Genomic DNA, 19827 nt, shown 5'->3' on the forward strand with positions numbered 1-19827 from the left:
TGTTGTGTGCAAAGCTATATAAAATTCATATGGCCTTCATGTGAGTGTGATAGATAGTTCGTTAAATATTAAATCTGAAAGTAATATTGTATTAGTAATTCAAACAAATACACGCATAAAACCCAAAAAAAAATCATTTGAATGCAAACATGTGAATTTTCTCTACAATTATGAATTCTCTAATCTATGGAAGAAGATTAAATATATTATAAATTTTTGAAAGACCAAGCAATGTTACTTTTCTTTTTCTTAGAAAGGTGTCCTTTTTCCCCCTCATTTTTAACGTTTTAAGATTCACTAAAAGTTGAATATATATATATATATATATATATATATATATATATATATATATATATATATATATATATATATATATATATATATTTCTTTTTTTTTTCAATTTACCCATATAAAAAATTTAGGGTCATCTATAAATATTTCTTATTACTAATTAATTTTTAGTTTTTTATTTATTTATTATATTTCATATGATAGTTTAATTTAGAATTTAGAATTTAAATTTATGATTTAAGGTGTTTTATTTTTGTTTTTTTTAATAACATACTCCTTAATTTTTTCAAAACGTATTATTATCTACCTAAAATCTGTTCAAATAAACCAAGTTTTTAATAAATTAAAAGGAAAGAAACTAATTTTAAGGATGGAATATGCTTTGTGATGCGGATCTTAAGTTGTTAATCAATAATTAGAGTTACTTAGAATGATCATAGACATAGTTGACCACTATTAATAACATGTTTGAATAAGATTCTTCAAAGCTTCTGTCCATTTTGTGAAGCTTGTAAATAACTAAATACACAACATACAGATTTGTGCTGAATATTTGTAAATTGCAAGTATCTGGATTCATTTAAATTAAATATGTAGTGAACGACTCTTTCCTTTCATGTAGGGTTTTTTTTTCACATACATAAACATTAATTAGAAAATGAATTAATAAATTCACAATATAAAAATAGCTATTTAAATTTTAATAAAAAAGTTTAAAAGGTAGAGTATCTATTTTTTTTTCTTTTTTTTTTCTTTTAAAAAAAAAGTGGATACCACTAATGAAAACACTAGCATCTGGCATGGATGAGATACGTATATTACAGGTACAAATTCAGTGGTCCTTGAAAATTACTGATTTAATAATTTATTCCAATACTAAGGTACAATGATGGTTCACATACAAACATATGTAAACAAATAATTTTTATTAAATTATTATTGGTTCAATTTCTTTTTTCGATAAATTAAGTAGTCTAATCGGAAAATATGGGAAGTAAGATACCATAACTATCATAATTAATAAATATAAAATAAAATCTCTATTGTTAAATTTTCTCTATTCTCTAACTAATAATCAACTTAGTTATAAAATATAATATTATATTATTGCTCCTTTGATGAAGCAAAAAAACATATTTAGAATCTATTGGATGTATGAAAATAGTTTTAGAATACGATTAGATTATTTTTTAGAGAGATATTTATTTTTATATTTAATTATTATAGGATTGATGATAATATTTTTTTAAGATATAATAAAATTTAAGAATTTTTTAATTAGTAATAATAAAAAAATTTTAACTCTCTTAAATAAAAAATATCTTAATAATTAAAATACACATTTGATTAATATGTATAAGTAATGGACAAGAGTTTTATTTATATATCTATTGTACATAGTAATTATAATTTATTATGTACATAAATTCTGATTCTTCTATTGTCAATAGATACAATATTTTAAACATACACTATTCTTAAAGAGTTATTTTCTTTAGCCAATAAATATAATATTTTAAATATATATCATTTTTAAACAGCCACGGACCAGTAAGGGCCATGAGGGGGCACTTGCTCCCACTGGTTTTTATTTTTTTTAAAAAAATAGTTATATATAATAATGTGTCTTTATTTTAAATTTTAAATGATCTCACGGTAAATAAATTATACTCAATTGGCTAAAATTTTAAATTAATTTTTTTTTTATTTTTCTATTATTTTCACTATTATTTAACCTAATTAAATTTAATTTTTGTATGGTTACTCTTTTATTCTTTTAAACTCTTTTTTTTATTTTTATATTTTTAACATTTTTTATTCCTCGTCTAGTAGTCATTTTCTGTTCATCAAAAGATAAATTTTAAATTCTCCATATTTTTTTATATAACTTTTTATAATTCTATGTATCTTTCAATTTCATTAATTTTCTTTTTGATATTTTCAATTACAAATTTTAATTCAAACAATTATAATTTAGGTATTAATCTAATATTTCTCTTCATGGCTTTATATATTTTATTTTATTCTCAATTTATTTATCTTTATTATTTATTTTTTATCTTTTGTTCTATTATATGTACCTGTGTTGCATATAAAATTTTAAAATAAATTAATTAATTTATTAATTTAGAATATATTTTTATTTTTAAAAATAGTAAAGACAAAATATTTTAATTACAATACATAATTAAACAGATGAATAAAATTTTTCATCTAACATTATATTAAAATTAAATTAAAAAATATATAACAAATTTGATTATTTAAAAAAAAAAGAAAAAATTGTAAATTAAGGTTATATTATTTTATATAAACATACTTTTATATACATATTTAATTTTTCTAATATTTATATATAATTCTAGTTTTAAATTATAAATACTAATGTATCACTAGTTGCTAATGTGTCAATTGAGTCAGTCATTATTAAATGTGTATAAAAAAATAGTTAAGATAACAAATCATCTATAATTTAATTAAAATATTTTAAGTTCAAGTTTTAGAAATAAAAAAATATTTTTTATAAATTATATATAATGAATAGTATTTTAAGAATAAAAGTATTCATTAACTTTTTTAATTTTTATTTCTTTATATAATTAATAATGTTTAACAAAATTTATTTTAGTGTATATATTTTTGTTCTCACTTCTAAAATTTTTTGAGTCCGTTACTATTTTTAAAGAAATGGGTCTTTTAACCAAATAATAATATTATGTATCATTATTATAATTGAAAATATATAAACGATTGATAACTATTTATTAATATTATTAATAATATTAATTAATTAAATTTATAAATATTTTTAAAGATGGACTGAACAGCCATATTGGAGTAGATGTTTGAATTTTCTTCGCTGTCTTTCATAAACTTTAGAAAATATTATTAGCAAACTTGAGGCGAAGACGTGGTGCATACACAATACAACTAGTATAACATATTATATAATTAACCGTTCGTAAGTTGAATTTAATTTGCATTGAAAAGAAGATTAAATAGCTTTTACACTTATTATTATTATTATTATTATTATTATTATTATTAAAGAAAGAAAAAAAAACATTGTAATCTATATGACAACATTTAACATAATGATAACATTACATTTTTTTTAATGAACAAACCAAAACTTTCATCCAAAGAAACTTAAAATTTTTCATTTAAAAAAACTTGAACCTCATATTTAAGTCTAAATTTATCTTTATTTTAGGTATCACCTCGAAAGAATTAGAATGTTACTATCTTAATTATAGTATGTTCAGTTGCTAATAATTTCTATCAAATTATTGGCTGATGCTACAACATATAATTAAACAACTTTATCTAATATCAATTCTGTTAGATAAATTAATAAAAATCTAGCTAACAACAAATTAATAAATATTTTTAAACTACATTTTATATTAATTAATTATTATTAATAATTATTTAAATTTTAATTTTTCAAAAAAATATAAAATTAATAATTATTAACTATAATTATTTAAAATTAATTATTTAAAAATTATTTACTTATACTTTTCCATCCAATATTAATGACAACTCCATAATATGGTGCACTGTTAATTTTTTTCCCCTTTCAACTGCCCGAACATTTATGCAGCTATGCTTCACATATATCATGTATTAAAAAATAAGATGTATATACTAAAAGATAATTATTATATTAGTTATTATATATTTATGTATAAATATATATAGATAAATTTATTTTTAATTTATATTTTATATTAATAGTTAATTTTAATAGTTGATTTAGTATATATTTAATTATAATAATTGAATTCTCAAATGCAATCATTATTACTTTCGTTTTAATTTTTTTCAAATGAATTATAAAATAACTGCCGTCCAAATTCTGTGGGGAAGAACATGATGTATGGCATTTCTCCTGTCCTAACACATATATGGAAAAATTAAAGGTTACTTTAGAACCAAGTGGACAATATATTTAACCGGAAAAGCTAGTATGTAAACATCATACTATGATTTTCTATTAGGTTTTGACATTTTCCAAGAAACATGGTTCAAGATCGATCAACATGCATGCTAATACGGACAAGATACATCAATATTAATACGATTAACTATATATTATATAGGTATCGAAAATTAACAACCAATTAATTAGTGTATAAAAGTATATATAACAACTTATATATTCATATTCATAATCAAATTTTATGGAGGGTAAACAATAAAATTATTTTCGATTTTTGAACATAATTACAAAAATATTTAAAGAAAATTTCATCTTCTCTCCTATAAAATGCTAAAATGACACTCTCCTCCCCTCTATTTTATAAATGTACATTCTCCTCCTTTCTGGTGTTAGAATATAATTAGAATCAATTAGTATTATTTAGTATATTTGAATATTTATTATAGAATATTATGTCTTTATTATTAGGATTCTCTTAGTACCTATAAATACCCTTTATATTGTATCATTCCACACAATTTGAATAGACAATTTGAGTAGACAACTTGATTACACTCTATAATACACAATCCTTTCTCCAATTTAGTTTTTTGTTTCTAACATGGTATCAGAGCTATAGTATCTTTCTTGAAAATGATAAGTTGTTTTTCTTGCGTGAACGTAGTTTTTGCATTTTTTTCTATGCCATTCTTCTTTCTCTTATGTCACTCCTTTGATGCTTTTTCACCTCACCGACTAGCCTATTTTCTCTATCTTGTATTTTTTCGAGTCGAATGATTAAACACCATTGTCATCTGCTGCTTACCTATTCTCATGAAGAAATCATATAGTTTTCGCTCTCTTTCGCCAGTTCCGTCTGCGTTCTCTCGTGGCAGTTCCATCTGCGTTCTCTCGTGACATTTTCGTTTGTGTTCTCTCGTAGCAGTTCTGTCTGCGTTTTCTCGTGACAGTTCTGTCTGCGTTTCGTCTGTGTTTCCTTATGGCAGTTTTGTCTGTGTTTCTTTCTGGCAGTTCTGTCTGCGCTTCCTTCCGATAAGCGGTAGTTCCGTCTGCGCTTCCTTCTGATAAGCGGCAGTTTCGTCTGCGCTTCCTAGTTCCTTCCGATAGCGGCAATTTCATCTGCGCTTCCTTTCGGCAGTTCCTTCTGCACCCGCGGCAGTTCCGTCTGCACCCGCGGTAGTTCTATCTGTGCTTCCTTCCGACAGCGGCAGTTCCGTCTGCATCTGTTCTATTAGTTTATGCATTTTTTTTATTTCGTTGTATTAATTTTTAAATAAGTTTCAAACTCAAGTTGTCACTTGAGTTTGAGAGGGATGTTAGAATATAATTAGGATCAATTAGGATCAATTAGTATTATTTAGTATATCTGAATATTTATTATAAGAGATTATGTTCTTATTATTACGATTCTCTTAGTACTTATAAATACCCTTTATATTGTATCATTCAACACAACTTGAATAGACAACTTGAGTAGACAATTTGAATACAGTCAATAATACACAAATCCTTTCTCTAGTTTAGTCTCTTGTTTCTAACATCTGGCTTTTAAAAAATCTTCTCTTTAATCCATTTTAAATTTTTTGTCTTAAATAATATTAACTTTATCCATTTTTTAAGAAAAAATAAATTATATTTTGAAAAAAATACCCATTAGCACTTACATTTTTATAGTTGACCAACCTGCTTGAATCCTATGATTTACATCCTGTTCAATCTCTCCATTATCCTGTATGATGCAACCAAGATACTTAAAACTTTAAACTTTTGGTAGAATGTTTTCTCCAATCTTCACCTCTATATTAGAGTTTTTCCTTCTCAGACTGAACTTACATTCTATATATTCCGTCTTACTACGACTTATGCGCAGACCATACACTTCTAGAGCTTCTTTTCATAAGTCCAACTTCTTATTTAGGTCTTCCCTTGACTCTCCCATAAGGACGATATCATCGGCAAAAAGCATGCACCATGGCACCGCCTCTTAGATGTGCTCTGTGAGTACTTTCAAGACTAATTTGAAAAGATATGGACTTAAGGATGATTCCTGGTGTAATCCTATCCCAATAAGAAATTCTTCTATCATACCCCCTTGAGTCTTTACACTAGTTGTAGCCCTATCATACATGTCTTTAATTGCACGAATATATGCCATCCTTACTCTCCTCTTTTCTAAAACCTTCTATAAGACCTCCCTTGGCACCATATCGTACACTTTTTCCAAATCAATAAACACCATATGTAGATCTCTTTTATTACTACGATACCTCTCCATCATCCTTCTTAACAGGTTTATCGTTTCGGTGGTGGATCTACCTGGCATAAATCCAAACTGGTTCTCTGTTACTTGTGTTTTTTTTCTCAACCTCCGTTCTATCACCCTTTCCCATAACTTCATGGGATGGCTCATGAGCTTGATCCCTCTATAGTTTCTGCAACTTTGTATATCCCTCTTATTCTTGTAGATAGTACCAAGGTATTTTTTCTCTACTTATCAGACATTTTCTTTGACCTTAAAATCTCATTAAAAAGCTTGGTTAATCAGTTGATGCCTTTTCCTCCAAAGCCCTTTCAAACCTCAATCGGAATATTATCAGGTCCTACTGCCCTGCCATTTTTCATCTGTTTTAGACCCTCTTTTACCTCGAATTATCGAATCCTTCGATAGTAGTCAAAGTTTTGATCTTCTTCCCTTGTGCATAACCGACCAAGGCTCGGAAGAGTCTTCTATCCTTCATTAAATAACTCGTACAAGTAGCTCTTTCACCTTTCATTAATCTTCTCCTCTTGAGGCAGCACCTCTCCATCCTTATCCTTTATGCACTTAACCTGATCCAAATCTCTCATTCTTCTTTCACGGCTCTTTGCGATTCTATATATACCTTTTTTTCTTTTTTCGTACCCAAAGACTGGTAGAGACCCTCATATGCTCTTGTTCTTGCTTCACTTACAGCTACGTTTATCTCTTTCTTAGCCGCCATATATTTTTCCCAATTATCTGTATTGCGACATAAAGACTACTCTTTAAACTAAGTTAGATTAATTTATTGTAAACATACAGAATTATTAAACTAAATTAGGTTAATGTAGTAGTTAGCTCATTAATTCGTTTAAATAAGTATCGATTGTTCAAATTTTATCTTGTGTATGTAATAATTTATTGACCAATAACAAACCGATAAACCCTTAAATAAAATTCTAATTTACGACAGATTAATTTTTAACTTATTAGATTAGAAGATATGGTAGGAGAAAAAAATAAACATACAAAATTATTATTATATGAGAAAGTATAGGGAGTCAATGGCTTAAGCGTACAATAATGTGTACAATGGAGGTTTAGGAAGTATTAGAGATATAACCATTAGTGTTACGTTGTCCTATCAGGTTATGTTTTTGGGATGAATGAGTTCATGACATGGTATTAGAGTTTTAGATCCTTGATATCCAGATAGTTATTCTAGATAGTATGGGTGATGTTTATTTTATTCATTGACCAAAGATTTAGCTCCCATTATACACATTATACGCTTAGACCATTAGCTCCCTAGCAGTACCCTATAATTGAATACTTTTAGAAAGCAAAGCTGTCATTAAAAAAATATGTATTAGTATTACCATGTGTGTGTTCAGCAAAAAAGATATTATATTGATGCAATGAAGCCTCCAAGTTTGAATCATAAGTACTAATTCGTTTTCTTAATGCATCATTAATAAACAACCAAACAAAAATATCTGCAACTACCCTCCTGGTTACATAATATTTTTTTTCCCTAACACATGCATCACTATTCCAAAACCTGGTATTAATAATATATCTTGCATAATTACGAGAAATATTAGAAGACGAGTAGAATATATTTTTTTTAATTATTATTTAGTTATTAATATTTAAAAATATAAATTAAAAATATATTATTAAATTATTAAACTAAATAAATTAGATTAATAACTAAAAATAATAGTCAAAAAAATAAATTTTACTAGTTTTTAAATATTTTTTTATAATTATTCTATAAATAAATTAATAAATAATGATTGATCACGCTTGCCGCGTGCGGAATGTATGTATGTATGTATGTATGTATGTATGTATGTATGAAAGAAGCTAAGGTGGTTGATCCGAGTAAGAACCACGTAAGCATAGCTAGATGGATAAAGAATCCTAAAGACCAAACTATATTCAATATTTGCAACTTGCATTTCTTCTTTTCTATATATATAATCCATTTAGGAATACGTCAGAATTTGCTCTGTCATTCTAACCGCTACCACCACTGACAGCTTCTATCCCACGTGATCTTATGTGTTTTTAACCCTTCATGCAATAATCAATTCAATTTTTTATATATTCATTTTAAATCTGATGCAAGCACGGAGTGACGTGTAAAATTGTTATTTATGCAATAATTGTTATATATACATATTCAGTAGGGATGCACATGGACCGGGTGAAGTCAGGTTTGATGTGATTCAGACCCGATCCGAAATATACACCGGATCTATTTATTAGACCCGAATCCGACCCTAGACCCGATGAAACCAATACGCTTTCGGGTCACAATTATACCGGATGAAAACCGGGTGAAAACCGGGCCGTTAACATCACATTACGTTGATACCTTCTTGTAAGCTAGCATGTAAAAAAAATTCAAATTTCCAAGACTCCAACCATTAGTTAACATGGTAAAATTCACTTAGAAAAATATAACAAGAACCAACCCTTCTTCAAAATTAAAGCATAACCACAATCAATACTAAAGCATAACCACAATCAATACTAATATTGTCTAATAATACCAAATATTTAAATCAATACAAATAACACAATCTTATATATTAGTTTAAAGTCTTATGCATTCTAAACATAATACATTAATTTATAGTCTTATAATGACTAATAACACAAAATATTAAGGTTTACAATAAAATTCCACATAAGAATAGTCATGATCTATCACTAATAACACAAAATATTAATTGTGTATGATGACCGGGCCACCGGGTCGACTTCGGGTGACCCGAGCTATGGCTCGGACCCGACCCGAAATAATGACCGGGTCTATTTTTGAGACCCGTACCCGACTCTAGACCCGATGAAATCATACCAAATTAGTCCCTAAAGTGTTCGAGACCGGGCCTTCGGGCCGGGCCGGGTCTGTGCACCCCTAATATTCAGTTAGATTAGAATTCATAAGGCAACTAAGTGTTTTACAAACGTAACCAAGATTGATAGTTATATTCAATTCTTATACCAAGTTGAGTGCATTATATATTTCACGTTGGAGAGTTTTATAATCCTATCCAACATAATAATAACAATGATGGCGAAAATTCAATATAAGTAGCATTCTATTCTTTTAATTTGCATGCTGTCTCTTTTCAACAACACCACTCTGATCCATCTTCTTCACAAAGATAATTGAGATGGTAATTGAGGAACACAAAGATGTTGAGAGTGGTGGTGATTTGCAAGAACCGTTTATTCAACATGCACATGATGGATCCTCCTCCATTGGGATGGTTATACTTAGCACACTTGTTGCTGTTTGTGGTTCCTTCTCATTTGGAACTTGTGTATGTTCAATTAACCTTAGCTTAATTAAGTACTAAATATTTTTAATTGCATGTTGAATGATGAACATTATGTGGATCAGGTGGGTTATTCAGCACCAACTCAAGCAGCTATTAGAGCAGATCTTAATCTCTCTCTTGCTCAGGTTAATTACTTATTATCAATTTCCCTTTTTATATATATCATAAGGTAGAAATTCAACTGCAGTCGACTTCACGTGAAGTTGATAACTGAGAGCCGTTAGATGATTTGACTGATTTGACTAAATCGATTGTACCTGAGTTTCCACTATATCATAATATGTTATGATTATTAATAATTTGATGTAAAATGGTGGCAGTTTTCGTTGTTTGGTTCATTAGTAACGATTGGAGCAATGCTTGGGGCTATAACAAGTGGTCACATTACTGATTTCATTGGCCGCAAAGGAGTATGTATATGCTTAATTAATATCTTCAATTAAAGTATTAATTAATGTTAAGTTTCTTATTATTGTTGTAATTACTTACAGGCCATGAGAATTTCATCAGGATTTTGCATTACAGGTTGGATAGCTGTCTTCTTCTCCAAGGTAATTAATAACAATAATTCCATCTTCTGCACCACACAATATTATTTTTCATATTATAATGTTGATAATATAATGCAGGACTCTTTCATACTTGACTTGGGAAGATTTTTCACTGGCTATGGAATTGGAGTTATCTCATATGTGGTATATATATATATATATATATGTGTGTGTGTATCTATTACTACAATGTTCTTAGCTTATTCATATATATATTAATAACTAAGAAAATGGAACAGGTTCCAATATATATAGCAGAAATAGCACCTAAAAATCTTCGTGGAGGACTTGCAACAACAAACCAGCTTCTCATTGTGATTGGATCATCAGTCTCATTCTTAATAGGAAGTGTTGTAAATTGGAGACTACTAGCACTAGCAGGTAATTAATTAAGTAACAACATCATTTAATTTATACAAATCTTGCTTTAATTGTGAAGAAAAAATGGTCTAATTCTATTGGCTTTGCTTGGAAATTTTGAAGGCTTAGCACCTTGCATTTGCTTGTTGATTGGTTTGTGTTTCATTCCAGAATCTCCTAGATGGCTGGTAATAATTAATTAATTAAGCATTATTATATACAATAATAATAAGAAACCAAGCTGTGAAATGAAAATTAATTAAAATGAGCATGATTTTCTTTCAGGCAAAAGTTGGGCGTGAAAAGGAATTTCAACTAGCTTTGAGAAGACTTAGGGGTAAAGATGCTGATATTTCACATGAAGCTCAAGAAATTCTGGTACTTAGCTTTCAATATTATAATCTCTGATCATAATAAGAGGCTGATATCCAATTAGTTGCTGCCATGTAAGCAAGAGTGGTGTTTTTGAGATACTATTTTGGCTTACATGGTCGAATTTGATTTGGCGCGCGTCAATTTAAAACTATTTTACTCTGACAGTGTATGCATACGAATTGAGCCGAACAAATTTGGTGATTTGAACAGGATTATATTGAAAGTCTTCAAAGCCTTCCTAAAGCTAAGCTATTGGATTTGTTCCAAAGCAAATACATGAGATCTTTAGTTGTAAGTAACATACTATTTATTGCAGAAACTTAGTCAAAAAATGTAATTAAAATGGTCAAATCAAAGGTTTCTAATAGTTTGTTACATAATTTCAGATTGGTGTTGGTTTAATGGTATGTCAACAAGCTAGTGGAATCAATGGTATAGGATTCTATGCATCTGAGACTTTTGTAGCTTCTGGTAAGTAATGAGAAGAACAAATAATTCTGTTTCTTCATATCATGTTTATTCATCTATGGTTTGATTTGTTGCAGGGCTTTCTTCAGGAAAAGTTGGTACCATAGCCTATGCTTTAATACAGGTAGTTGATCACTCTATACAAATGCTTCTAAGTTTTAAGAAAGTAATCATATATCTACATTTTCATGTATGAACTTCATTTTTTACAATGAATCACAGGTTCCATTTACAGCATTGGGAGCAATACTGATGGATAAAACTGGAAGAAGACCTCTCATAACAGTAAAAAAAAATCTTTTTTTGTTAACACTCAGTTATATGAAATAATGAGAATCAGAAGTTTGATACTTAAACTAAAGTTTTATTTGTTCACAGGTTTCTGCTAGTGTCACTTTCTTAGGCTGTTTTATTACTGGAATTGCTTTCTTTCTTAAGGCAAGTCTATATATATTATATTTTAATAATTTTTTTTTACCAAAGATAGAAGACTCGAATCCACAATTTTTTAATTGAGTATGAGGAGACAATGTCATTTGAGCTATTACTCATTGGCTATTATTATATTTTAATTTAACTATAATGTGCATATGTTTTATTATTCAGTTCATAAATTTTATTTTTTGTGATTCAATGAATTCAGGGTCAAAGCTTATTGCTTGAGTGGGTACCAACATTAGTAGTTTCTGGTGTGTTGGTGAGTTTAATTTTCCCCCTTCAATTAAATTCACAATCTTTAAGTTTATTATTTAGATTCAGATTTTAAGCTGAAAATGATTCATCTATTAATTTTTGTTGTTACCAGATATATATTGCATCATTTGCAATTGGAATGGGATCAGTTCCTTGGGTGATTATGTCTGAGGTATGTATTATAGTTAAGAGTTTAATAACGGATTTTTTATTTTTATAAATTAAATAAATCTAATAATTATCAAAATAAATAATTTAAAAAATATTTATCGAAATAAATACCTTTCTCTTATCTCGTTTACACTGTAAACAAGATAATTTTGTATGTATCTCGTTTATAGTGTAAACGAGATAAAACAAATGTATGCAAGATACATACAAAATTATCTCGTTTACATTAGAGAGAGGTATTTATTTCGGTAAATATTTTTTAAATTATTTATTTTAGTAATTATTACATTTATTTAATTTATAAAAATAAAAATCCGTTTAATAAATAGTAGAAAAATTAAGAAAATGTTTTTTTTTTCTAATACAAAATGTCACATTGCAGATCTTTCCCATAAATATTAAGGGAAGTGCTGGGAGCTTGGTAGTGTTATTGACATGGCTTGGAGCTTGGATAGTTTCATATACTTACAATTTTTTAATGGATTGGAGTGCTCCTGGTAAGTAACATTTCTATAAATAACATTGTCTATGTAGAAAAAATCAATTATCATGAGTTATTTAATTTATTTTTAATTTATATTTTATATTTTATTATATATTTTATACGGATGATTAATTTTGTATTATTATCTTTTGGACAGGTACTTTCTTTTTATATGCTGTTGGGTGCCTCTTAACTATTGTATTTGTAGCAAAACTAGTTCCAGAAACCAAAGGAAAAACACTGGAAGAAATTCAAGCATGCATTAACACAGAGGAAAAGTAAATTAATTAATTAATCAAGAAAGATGAGATGAATTAGATTCTAAAATTGTATTGTTCTTTTTTACATCCATTTTGTCAATAGGATCCCCAAAGAGTAATAGATGAGTTGCAGTATTGTAACGAATAGTAGTAGTAAATATGTGTTGATTAATTGTAAAATTATTGTTTTAATTGTTGGCTCTCAAGAGTATTATTGGATTAAGAAGTTTTTTTCATATTTATTTTCTTGACCGCATAACAAAAATGGATCCTTTCCATTTTTTTTCATTTGAGAGAATAAAGTGTGATCTCTCACCTTTAATTCTATAAATGGGATCAAAAATTAATAAAAAAAAGAAAACAATAAATGATAAAATTAAATATTAAACACTATCCAATTTTTTTCCACCAAAAAAATCCACTCCCTATTTTACTGGTACTTGTGACTCTTATCAGTTATCATGCATAGACTTAAATTTAAGCATTACTAAATTTTTAGAGAATAAATAGACAAAAATATTCATAAAAGAATTTATCATAAATAAACATATTAAAGTTTATAAATATAAAAAATACACTCTAAAAACTGATTTTGATGGACAAAAATGTCATGCCCGTAATAAATATGTAAGATTTGAACTATACTTTTGTCTAACGAAAATAATATTTGGAGTTTTTTAATATTTAAATTAAATAAATATAAAATTAACGAAAATATATAAAATACAGTATAATTACATAAATACGCAATTGGTTACATCTCGATTATTGAAGAGAATTTCAAAAAATAAACAGGTTTCGGATACTGAAACTTCAATTTGTGCTAAAAGAATTAAATAGGGTCTCAATATCCGAAATTTAACAAAAACAGGATACGACTCAGTATTCGAGATATAGCAATGCGAATATGAGTTTGATCATGGTGACTCAGTATTCGAGATATGGTCATTTTTTAACCCTCCATTAAACCTTCTTTTTATTTTTATATTTTTAACTTTTTTTTTTTATTTCTTGTCTAGTGGTCATCTTCTTTTCGTCAAAAAGGTAAATTTCAAATTCTCCATATTTTTTATAATAGCTCTCATGACTCTATGTATGTATTTTTTAATTTCATTGTTTCTCTTTTTGATATTTTTAATTAAAAATTTTAATTCAAACAATTATAGTTTAGGTATTAATCTAATGTTTTATTCTCTTCATGACTTTATATATTTTATTTTATTTTCAATTTATTCATCCTTATTACTTGTTTTTTCTTTTACTTTTGTTCTATTATATGTACTTATGTTGCATATAAAATTCTAAAATAAATTAATTAATTTAATAATTTAAAATAGATTTTTTATTTTTAGAAATAGTAATATAAAATATTTTAATTATAATACATAATTAAACAGATGCATAAAATTTTTCATCTAATATTATATCAAAATTAAATTAAAAAATATATAACAAATTTAATTATTTTTAAAAGAAAGAAAGAAAAAAAATTATAAAGTAAGTTTCTATTATTTTATATAAACATACTTTTCATATACAGATCTAATTTTTTAGTATTTATATATAATTTTAATTTCAAATTATAAATACTAGTGTATCGTTAGGCATTAATGTGCCAATTAATTCAGTTTTTTATTATTAAATGTGTATAAAAAAACTAGTTAGAATAACAAATTATCTATAATTATAATTAAAATGTTTTTAAGTTTAAGTTTTAGAAATAAATGTTATTTTTTATAAATTATATATAATGAATAGTATTTTAAGAATGAAAGTGTTTACTAATTCTTTTTTATTTTTATATCTTCATATAATTAATAATGTTTAACAAAATTTATTTTAGTATATATATTTTTGTCCCCACTTTTAAAATTTTTTGGGTCTATCACTGACTGAGCCCATATTATATTTTTGCATGTATATTGGATACCGAGACTCCATTTAACACTTCTGAGTTCTGACACAAATTGGGTCTTAGTACTCGAGATATGTTTATTCTTTGAAATTTTCCTCTATCACTGGGATGTGACAAATTGTGGTATAATTATGTTGTACTTTATGTTTTTTTATAAATTTTATATTTATTTAATTTAAATAAAAAATTTCCAATATTTAAGGTATATTTTGATATTTATAATTTTTAATGTGTATTTTTATAAACTTTAAATTTTTTTCATATATACTTTTATCCATTTACTTTTTTTTAGAAGTAATTTTCTTAAATTTATATTAAGAAGGTGATTTCTTTTTTTGTTATCTACAGTATTAAAGTAAAAACTTAAATCTAAGCACTACTAGTTTTTTAGAAGTATTTTTTTATGGCAATCAAAATAAAAATATTATTTCATTAAATTAGTTTCTTAAGTAAAGCTATTATTATTTTTTTTATGAGACATAACCATACTTCATTTTGTTAAGTAGTAAGTGTGAGAAGTGTAATGAAATAGCTTCATATTAAAAAAAACAAGAGGGAAAAGTTTATAAGATAAGAGATTCATTAACTTACTACTTTAAGGTTTTGAGTTAGATGTGATGTCTTCTTATCTTATATTTCTCACTTAGTTTCTTCCGGAATTCTCCCCAATGATTGAGAGATTTTCATGGTAGGCCAACAAGTAGTATCAGAGCTGAAACTTAACACTTTAAGGTTTTGAGTTAGATGTAGTATCTTCTCATCTTATGCTTGATTCTTTCTCAGTCTAGTACTCAAGGAGTATTCAAAGTGAAGCAGCATCAAAAGTCATCAAACCCATTAACTTGACACTTTAAGGTTTTGAGTTGGATATGGTATCTTCTTATAAATCCTGTTAAATTAGTAAATAATTAGTCAATAAAGTAAATGTTAATAAAGAAAATTAGAAATGTCAATATTATATTAAAATAGGATAGAGCTAATTAAAACGAGAATTTTGACACTAATTTCAAAGAATTTGGCCAAGATTGGACCGAACGGACCAAACCGGTCGAATTAGACCCCAAAATTGGCCCAAGACCCAATCCAGCCCAATAGCCCTTATGAACACAGCTTCCCCTTCCTCCCTTCTCATCGTTCATGCTGCAAAACATTAAGGAAGGAAGGAAGAGAGCTTTCAAACTTAACAAAAATTTTGGAAAAACGTACGCTCACGCGTACACGTGGTCCACGCTTACGCGTGACTCGGCATTTGCGTACGTGTCCATCTGCTCATGACGCAACCAACTTTTTCGGGTTGGGATTCATGCGTACGCGAGTGAGAATTTTTCATGCCCACGCGTGCGCGTGACTAGGAATTTGCGTACGCGTCCAGTCGCTCACGACATGACCAAACCCTTCCGGGCTGGGATCCATGCGTACGCGTGGCCCCTATTTTAGCAAATCTAGATTTTTGAATTTTAAACCTAATTTCAAATTTCTAAACCTCTATTTTTATTTTTTTAGTCATAAAATATAGTATTAAGCCTAGTAATTAGCTGAAGCTAGGAATTGGAGATAACTTGGGATGAAGTAAAGGTAAAAATGATAAGTTATATGAGAAAAATGTATATGCATGGAGAATATATGATGCTATGGCTATGACGAACGATTATGTAATGAATATGAACGATTATGAATACTTGTGTGGCTTATGCATTTAATGATATCCAAGATACAAGTTTTTTTCGGTTAAATATCGTGGCTTGCCACTATGTGTTCCATGTTGAGACTCGATACTCTGTTGACCCTACATCGTAAGGGTGACCGGACACGTATAAATTATCGGGAATGGTTATCCTCCATTGAGTAAAGTTATGTTTATGAATGTATGAATTATGAATTAAATGAGAAAAAGCTATGCATAGACTCATGGGGATGTGCGACGAGAGAGAGTCCAAGGGTTTTGACTTGTCGGGTTGGCTTGATAATCGACAAATGAGCCTCATCAGCCATAGGACAGGCATATATCATGTGCATTTTGTTTGTTTGTTTGCTATGCATTACTTGGGGATGCCTAACTGAATATATTATGTTAATTGTTATATTTGCTACTTGCACTACTTGTCTCCAACTTGTGCTTGTAATTGTTTGTTTGTCTGTCTTTGCAACCTTACCAGAGACGGAGGAATAGAGGAAAGGTGGACATGTTTAGTGTTAAGGTTAAGTTTAAATTGAATTTAGAATTCCCAAGACACCTACCCCTTTTATGGTTTCTGTTTAGTAATTTAAGCTTTATAATTTGAGTGTCGGCATTCTAGAATTGTCTCTGACATTCGTAGGACCTTATATCTTATATGCGTGGCACCTTTACCATGCTGAGAACCTTTGATTCTTACCCCATACTGTGTTGCTATTTTTCAAATGCAGGTCGAAAGGCTCCTCGGTAGCGTCTAGACTTCTGAAGTGGAGCGGTTTCTGAGTTCATTTTCACTATATAGTTTATGTGTATATATACTTAGCTTCTTCTCAGAATAACTTGTTTATTTTGTTCCTCTTAGAGGTTTAAGGAGAGTTAGGGTTTCATCTATATATTTTGGGTATTTGGGATATGTATATATGTATGTAAATATTCTCCGGACAGCCTTGACTTCGCAGGCTGAGTTAGGAGCTAGTTATTTTGTATCCTTGACTCTCTATTCTCACTTTTTGTTTACTTATGCCTATGATCATTAGGTTTCTTTGCAAGCAAGTAATCTCGTTTCCTAAACGTTGCGCTTTTTATTTTGTAATTTTTGTTTCACCTGTTTTTCAAGGCTCTTAGTTTATCATATTCGTTCCATTATTATTATTATAAATATTTTATTTTATAGGTCGTAATACCACACCACCTCTGTTTTACAGCTTAAGCGTAAAGTTTTGTGTGGTATGATGTTACATTTCTCATCTTATGTTCTCTGAGTTGGATGTGGTGTCTTCTCACTTAGTTTCTCCCCAAAGTCTTTTTAGTAGAGCTCCTCATAATGGTTCAATAAGTGGTATCAGAGTCGATAATTAATCAGTTTGGAGTGAGGAGTGTAATGAATTAGTCCCACATTGATGAAAACAAGAAAGAGCGAGAATTTTATAAGATAAAAAATCTATTTTGACTTGACATTTTATTACACAAAATGAAGGTCCATTCAACATATTCAACTACTCAACTAATCCATGTCTTCTATCTGACCCACAAATATCGATTATATTATATGTTAATTATGGATAATTAGTAATTACTCTTGATTGACTGTCGATTACATTATATGCTAATTATGGCTAACTAATAATTACTATTGGTTGACTAATAAGCATTTATACATCAACGCGCCACACAAGGTTAGTATGATCTAATAATTACCGTTGTCAACCCCACATAATATATATTATTTTTTCGATTAAAATTATTAAGTTGCTGGTATTTGCTCTCCAAAATTACCTCAAGTAAGGTTTTAAATTAGATATGATATCATCTCATCTTATGTTCTCTGAGTTGAATGTGATGTCTTCTCACGTAGTTTCTCTTTGAAGTCTTTCTAATAGTCCAGAGCTCTTTATGGTGGCCTAACAAGTGATATAAGAGTAAATCGTTAATCGGTTTGGTATGAGAAGTATAATGAATTAGTCCCACATCAAAAAAAATAAAAAAGAATGAGAAATTTACAAGATAAAAAATCCATTTTAACTTGATGCTTCATTTATATAAAATGAAGGTCCATTCAACATATTCAACTACTCCATCACCGATTCTTATCTCCTACAATCTCCGTTTTGCTACCAATCCTACCATAAGCCTAGTTTTTCATCAACTACACCAAAAGAAGAGAAAATGCCCACAAATCAATTTTTTTCTAGCCCACAAATATCGATTACATTATATGCTAATTATGGCTAATTAATAATTACTCTTGATTGACTGACACAAATAAAAATTGCACGATGTCACAGTCCACTACGAAACAGGATAGTAATACTAGCTTAAGAGTTAAATTATCTTAGTAACTATCATATTATAGAGCTTGAACTTTGAAGTAACTAGTTTCCTCCCGAGGTCATGTTGGATATTTTACCGTTAGACAAATTTGACCTAATTTATTGATCAAAACAAAAAGATTGAACTTCTTAGTATTTTGGACTTGATTGGGTTGGATTTTTTTTGTAAGAAGACTTATTGAATCGAGTGTATTTTATGCTAATGAATAGTTTTAAATCATTATTAAAATAATTATGTTGTGAGAAAGTTTAATTATTTTATTAAAAATGTAAAATACACATAATATATTTAAAATATAATGACTTAGATATTTGATTCTTTGTAAACATACAGAATTATTAAACCAAATTAGGTTGGTCTAGTGGTTAGTTCATTAGTTTGCTTAAATAAGTGTTGATTGTTCGAATTCCATCTTGTGTATGTAGCAATTAATTGACCAACGACAAGTCGACAAACCCTTAAATAAAATTCTGATTTGTAATGGATTAATTCTTACACCTTAAATATATAAGATCTGGAGTATATTTCTGTCCAACAAAAATAATCTTTAGAATATATTTTGATATTTGTAATTTTTAGTGTGTATTTTTATCTATCTCAAACTCTTTTATGTATACTTTTATCTATTTACTCTTTTTTAAAAATAATTTTCTTAAATTTATATTGATGAGGTGATTTTCTTTTTTGTTATCTACAATGTTAAAGTGAAAAC

At 27.9% G+C, this 19827-nt stretch overlaps 1 protein-coding gene across 1 annotated transcript; it reads left to right on the forward strand.

Moving 5' to 3' along the window:
• The first annotated feature begins 9434 nt into the window (after positions 1-9434).
• On the forward strand, positions 9435-13430 carry LOC112795797 (sugar transporter ERD6-like 16). Its single transcript, XM_025837959.3, has 17 exons — positions 9435-9814; positions 9895-9957; positions 10153-10242; positions 10324-10383; positions 10462-10527; positions 10623-10764; positions 10867-10931; positions 11029-11121; positions 11329-11409; positions 11505-11589; positions 11664-11710; positions 11809-11871; positions 11965-12024; positions 12230-12283; positions 12392-12451; positions 12833-12947; positions 13092-13430. Exons 1-17 carry the CDS (start codon positions 9665-9667, stop codon positions 13214-13216), a joined length of 1419 nt encoding a protein of 472 aa, XP_025693744.1. The 5' UTR covers positions 9435-9664; the 3' UTR covers positions 13217-13430.
• The last annotated feature ends 6397 nt before the right edge of the window (positions 13431-19827 follow it).

Source organism: Arachis hypogaea, chromosome 4 (assembly GCF_003086295.3).
Source record: "Arachis hypogaea cultivar Tifrunner chromosome 4, arahy.Tifrunner.gnm2.J5K5, whole genome shotgun sequence".
In the NCBI taxonomy this organism is placed as follows: Eukaryota; Viridiplantae; Streptophyta; class Magnoliopsida; order Fabales; family Fabaceae; genus Arachis; species Arachis hypogaea.

Excerpts from the sequence above, each read along its gene's own strand:
- LOC112795797 (XM_025837959.3), top strand. The coding sequence starts at position 9,665 with ATGGTAATTGAGGAACACAAAGATGTTGAGAGTGGTGGTGATTTGCAA. Across the intron at positions 9,958-10,152 it reads TTAATCTCTCTCTTGCTCAG|TTTTCGTTGTTTGGTTCATT; the intron begins GTTAATTACTTA and ends AAATGGTGGCAG. Across the intron at positions 11,590-11,663 it reads TGAGACTTTTGTAGCTTCTG|GGCTTTCTTCAGGAAAAGTT; the intron begins GTAAGTAATGAG and ends GATTTGTTGCAG.